The 6,039-nt window shown below is 47.1% G+C and overlaps 1 protein-coding gene across 1 annotated transcript; it reads right to left on the bottom strand.

Annotated features, from left to right (window-relative positions):
• Positions 1 to 405: 405 nt before the first annotated feature.
• Positions 406 to 2,506, bottom strand: LOC104509990 (activator of 90 kDa heat shock protein ATPase homolog 2-like; the record flags this gene model as incomplete). Its single annotated transcript, XM_010152109.1, has 4 exons — positions 406 to 528; positions 1,056 to 1,144; positions 1,733 to 1,847; positions 2,421 to 2,506. Coding segments are annotated over 4 exons (413 nt in total), but the record flags the coding sequence as incomplete, so codon positions are not given.
• Positions 2,507 to 6,039: the final 3,533 nt, after the last annotated feature.

The following is a 6,039-nucleotide window of genomic DNA, read 5'->3' as shown; positions in this document are numbered from 1 at the left end:
CTAGCCGGAGTTAAACCACCACAACCTCCCCCTGCTTTCTGACTGCTACCGCAAGACTTGACAGCGAGCTGGGCTGCCCAGCCTGCGTCCCTTGGTGAGAGACCAGACCGATGCACTGCCTCCTCCATCCTTTTGCCTCTCACTGCTGAGATGCCTCGGTCGCTTAGAAGTGAAGCTCTTCAGCAAAACTTGAGGAGCAAATCGCAATTACAAATACTCTGAAGTGACAAGAGGGTAGCTCATTAACCCTTCTGTTTCTGGGCGATCACACCTCTCCATTTAATGGACTTGAGGGCTATTATTTGTACTTGATGCTACGAATGTGACGCGTTCATTACTTACACGACTGATCAGATACAACAGCATCCTCTCTCAGTTACACTGCCTACCGAAAGCATCACTTACCTCCTTAGTTGTGAAGATGCTATACAGTTCTTCTGCCAGAGAGTTGAAGATTTCTCTCATGAGTATCTTCACTGTTGGAATTTTTACGCCAACTACATCCGGCGGCCGCGGTGAAACGGAATCCTGCAAGGCAAACAACATTCACGTGAATATTGCAAGACCGAGCATTCAGAAGTTCTGGAGCGGCAGGATTGTTGTTACCCGCGCATTCTTAAGGATACCGCGTTGTGAAAGTACATTACTTACACAACGTATGTCCGTATTTATTTTACAGTATTATTAAAGGATTCACTAAATTAAGTGAAAAAACTGTGAATGTGCAATTTGCTCCACAGACACCTGGAGGTAACTTTAGCCCAGGGGAAGTGATCTGCGCAGGGGAATTCCGGCGCCGCAGCTACAGCTGCTACCCAACACGGGCTAGCAGCATTCACGTACCCCTTAATGCTGTTCCACGCCTGGCAGACCCCTGCCCAGGATCTGTGACAGGTCGTTTCCGTGCTGCCGGCCCTGATCAAAGCAGTGAAGCAGCAGCTTCACCCCAAAGGCTTTTCATTTTTGCAGGTAAACACGGGGACATGCAATCAGTACCGCAGCAGAATCCACAGTGACTACAGGTAGGGTCACAGTTTGTACAGCACTTAACGTACTTGCATGGTGTTCCCGCTGAGTTTTTGCTCAGCAGCCAGCTCCTGACCAACAGTGCCTTTTGTTGGTGGAATCATTCCCAAGGTAAACTCTGTAGGAAAGAAAATCACTTTTTTCAGTAGGAAATCGAGCTGTACAATCACCCCGACGCTTAGATATGTAGCGAAGATTGCTGGCCAAAACTGCGGAGAATGGGTCAAACTGTGAAAAAGGAGAGCGCAGAGCGGGACGCACAACTCCAATCCAGCTTCCCCACACGTTTTTATTAGCAGAGCCCAACAGCAATTTCCCCTAAAAACACAGATTTTTCAAAGTTACCCAACGAAAATTAGTACCATCTGCCCATTAAGGCAGGCACTGTCTCCGTGAGCTTCGTAACAGTCCAGCAGAGAAACGAGGAGCTGAGGGTTGGGTGCTGCTGCGCTAGCCACCCGCCTGCAGGGCTTAGGGTGAGCGCCGTGGTCCGTACGTGGAACGCAGCACAGCCTGCGGCGCTACGGAGACTCCTGGACCTTTGACAGCAGTACAGATCTGACGGGTAGGGCTAACTTCTTTCATCTCGGCTGGCGACAACCCAGAACAGAAACCGTACAAACCCGAAGGACTTGTCAGTATAAGACCGATCTGCTCGAGAACGAAGATGGCATAAAAACGTACCCAGCACACTGGCTCAACTTACCCCTTTTAAGTGCTTTCAGGTAATCTCTCAGGGCCTCTCTGACTTTTGTGGTTCCTTCCGTTCTCATAAGGTCCTTCAGCGCATCGCCTTCCCCTTTATTTTTGCTAACATTTATCTAGAAACAGAAAACCAACAAGATCTCAGAGGCATCTGAACCTCAGCCTTCTGGGTTCTGGCCACAAAGTATTCTGGCTTTGTTTATTCAGAGGACAGTTGCAACTTCAAGTTCATTAACTCCTCAGTTTATCCTACCTTTGCTAAAAATAAGCCTTCTTGGGTTTTGACGTAAATACAAGTTCATAAACAGAGTTTCCTGCTGCACAGCAGAGGCTGAGCGATCCGTGGAAGCCACGGTATCGACCGCTACACGACCAACAAGGGGGTTCCTTAAGTTATTAGGGCTTGGGGTTTTAAGACTACAGCAAGCGGAGTTCTTCACAAATGCGTAATTCGTTATCATCACAAACAGCAAGTAGCAAAGAAAATGGTGCACGTGCCCAGTAGGTAAAATTGAGAACAGAGGCAAGTCGTTATTCCAAGTATAAAAAATGAAAACATGAAATTGACTATCCAAGTGTCATTATCCTGCTTAATCACGGGAGAAATCTAAATGTGATGCCTATATGTGGATTAATGCTTTATTTAAGAATTCTGAACCTATACAGTCGTATCAGTATTGCACACCTACCTCTGTATCATCTACCTCATTTTCTTCTGACAGGTTAGGAATTTCAACAAATGCCTTATGTTTCTCACCAGACTCTTTTACTGGACCTGTATTAACATAACGAATTCTTAAATGCGTTATTAAAAACTATTTCCCCCACAGCAAGAGTTTTACGCTTGGAAATTAGATGCACGAAAGCGTTACCTGAAGCAAGTTGCCTAGAATGTCATTTAAAGGAACTGAAGAGCAACCGGTCTCAACCGCGTCACGGTGCTCTGACCGTCAGCTCTTCCCAGAACCGCGTGTTCCTGCACAGCCCCATCGCCACACGCACACGGGCACGTGCGCTGCCGCTGCCCTCACCTGCCATGGCCAGCTGCCCTCATGCTCTGCTTACAGCCACCTGACCTCTGCCAGCACGGAACGTGAGTCTGGAAGGGGGTGGGGGGAAAAACAGCCGCCTCTTCCCCTAGATGTCTGCCCTGTATTTACACGCCCCCTGGAATAATAATTACGCCTTTCCGAGTATGTGAAAAGCTGCCAACATATAGGTGTGTTACTGCATATGTGTTTAACAGGTATACAAGGGATTTTTTCTTTTACAAGCTAGGAAACTTCACATGCACGTTTTTTAGAACTCTCGTTCTTACTCTTAACAGCTTTGCCACAAACTGTCAGCAGTCACTGTGCACACCAGACTTTGCAAGAAGAGAAATTGCGCTCCACTTCTGCATCCTTCTGGGCAAAGGCCCACCATCACTCACCTACGCAGCTCGATAAACATGTTCTGGGGTATGAACCCCGTACTACACCTCTTTGCCTCAGCACTTACTGTGGAAAGATTGAATTTAAGGTCTGGCACTTCCCGCCTCCTTTCCCTTCTTTCCCCCTGCCTTGCAACAGCATGTAGTTATTGAAATTTATTCACTATTTAGAGCATGTCAAAGTCTCTTTAGAAAGCGATAGCAGAAACATGCAGCTCTGCCCCAAATGCAGTTACCTTCATACTGCTGTATCAGCTTAGCTGTCAGCACATACGAACAGAACACGCACCTCTGTCAGTCTACCAGCAAAACTCGACGGTACAAACAGCCCAGCGTTAAGCATGACGAAAGGGGAATGATCACGTAGTATTTCTTTGGATTCTCTCCCCTCCAAACGAGCTTCCTAGATCCAGCCACTACTTAACAGCACTCGCCTTCCATCACTTTTAATTACTACCCTGAAACAACCACCTTGCTACAGGAGCGCGCCGTGCAGGGCTGTAACCTCACGCGGTCAGGAGCACAGCGGAGCGCACAGACACACGCGCAAGCCTTCCTTAGCGAGGCGAAGAGTGGACGAGGGTTAGTAACACCGAGTGGAGTGGGTACGGCACAAGGATCCCTCCCTGGTCGGGAGCCCCGTCAGCGAAGCACAGCGCAACGTGCCAAGTCTGTTCCTCCACAGGCAGACCACCACGTCCGCACAGCCGAAGGCTGAACGAGAAGTCCTTTCTGGGGCTTCTCAGAGCCTTCCAGAACCTGGGAGCTCAAGTACAAAGCCATGAGAAGTAATTAATTACACTGTTAAAACACTGGCGGGCCCAACACAAATCCCACGCAGCCATCTCAATTTTTTTCTTCACTGCTTTCTTCTAGGATTAGTTCAGGCAAAACCACACAACGCCGTCTTTGCAAATAGTAAAGTAAAACTTATTTTAAGCCGCTCTCCCCAAAAAGGAAATGCAAGCTTGCAGAAATACATTTTTTAGGAGTAAAACATAAAGCTGACTCCTATCCACCCAGCTGATTTTATTCACAACTTAAAGATTCCCAAATAAATTTCAGTTCACAAAAAGAGTACAGGGATTTTCCCCCCCTTGAGAAACTGTTTGTCCAAGGGGTAAATGCAGATGGTATCTGTGCTGGACAGCGCGGTCCAGCTGGTTAACAGACCGAGCTGGTGGATCAACATTACACAGGCAGAACACTGGTACGGCGCTGATTTTTTAGTATCACGGTAACGGAGGCAAAGCTATTACCTTTTCATCAAACAATCAAGTTATTTCTTTGAATCCCATGGGAATCCAGCAGACCTAGGAATAAATTATATCCATGTTTCCTGCCAACCCACTCTTTTAGAAATCGGGTAGTGAAAGCACAACTCAAAGATACCTACCTATAAGCCCACTGCTAAAACACCTGATTTTTAACAGGGCACACATTTCCATAAAGCTTCCATCACAATGTAAAATAATCCATTAAAATACACCCTACACCTTCACACAAATGATGGAACAGCCCTGTTGGTCAACTGCAGTGCCGTTAAGTACCCTCAGTTCCTCACTTCCTCATTGCTCTGTAATCCAAATCGCTACCGGCCAGGTTTTTCCAACATCGGACTTTTCAAACCGGCTGCAAATTTCAGGGTTTATATCCTTTTGTTCTTATGTACCCAGATTTAAATCGTAGCTTGCCTTCCTAGTTGTCCTAGAGGACTTGCAGAAGGAAATAATCACAGCAACTGGAATTTTTAGCAGCTCAGGCTGAACTCATGTCTAACTTGGAGCTCTCAGAAATGCACAACGTGCTGGCTGTCAAATTAAGAAAAAAAATCATCCCCAACTCTTTCAGAATTCCACTGTGCAGCAGCAAATGCCTTTAAAACTAAGCTCTCAAAGACCTTACCCACTCAGTGCAAGAGTGCCCAACGCAAGGTCTGTAGTTACACACCGAAAAGCATAAACACCGAGCAGCGGAAGAAGAATTTAGGAGGAATTTGTACAGAAATGCAAAGAAAATGCAAACCACTGCCTACTTCTGAGCTTTGTACACTGAAATAAACAAACAGCAAACCCAAACTAACCGGTGTTTAAAACCTTGATGATTTTAGCTTATGTAAAAAAGGCCCCAAAACATCAGAGAGCTGATTATGATTATTTAAACCGTGCTGATATAAACTGCACGAGACAGTATAATGTTTGCCTTTCTCTCTGTCAGCATTTACATCAAACTGTAAGTATGTGCTTAGTTTATAACACACATTTAAGGCACAGTTAACGATCAACACAAACATAAACAAACCCCAGTACTTCTTTGAGCCCCGGTCACTGCGGGAGCAGACCTCCCCGCCGAACCTGTTCACGACAAGCACCGAGCTCAGCACCCAAAGGGGCGGAAGTTCAAGTCCCAGGCAGCCAGACCAGGAAAAGCACCAGGAAAAGGAGAATGCAACACCAGACAGCCCGCTGGAGCAGCCAACACCCTGACCTGCAGCCCTGACCCAGGGACTACAGCCCTGTTTCAGGGCATGGGGATTGAGAGGAGGAAGTTAAGTATGGCCCTTGGTATTCCCACCTCCTACAGTCGCAGCTGAGGCCTGGGAAATAAGCACGGTATTTTGGGGAGATACAACCTGCCACTTGGCATTACGATACCCACGTACAATTGCCCATCCCGGGGCTTTTTCTCAGCTCTTCCTGCTTGCACTCCAGCGCACGAGATGGCACACAGCTTGCTATGGAGTTTTAGCCATCTGATAAATGGGAAGAATTCCTTGATGTTACCAAAAGCTACGTCCTCAGGTCGGTCTGCAAATAAGGTGCTGCCATGGGACAAGCACAGCAGGGGATGAGCCTCCAGGAGTCGGGGGTCGCAAG

The sequence above is a fragment of the Eurypyga helias genome, unplaced genomic scaffold (assembly GCF_000690775.1).
Source record: "Eurypyga helias isolate BGI_N326 unplaced genomic scaffold, ASM69077v1 scaffold48915, whole genome shotgun sequence".
In the NCBI taxonomy this organism is placed as follows: Eukaryota; Metazoa; Chordata; class Aves; order Eurypygiformes; family Eurypygidae; genus Eurypyga; species Eurypyga helias.
Note: the sequence above shows the minus strand (reverse complement) of the source record. Positions and strands in the feature narration are given on the sequence as shown.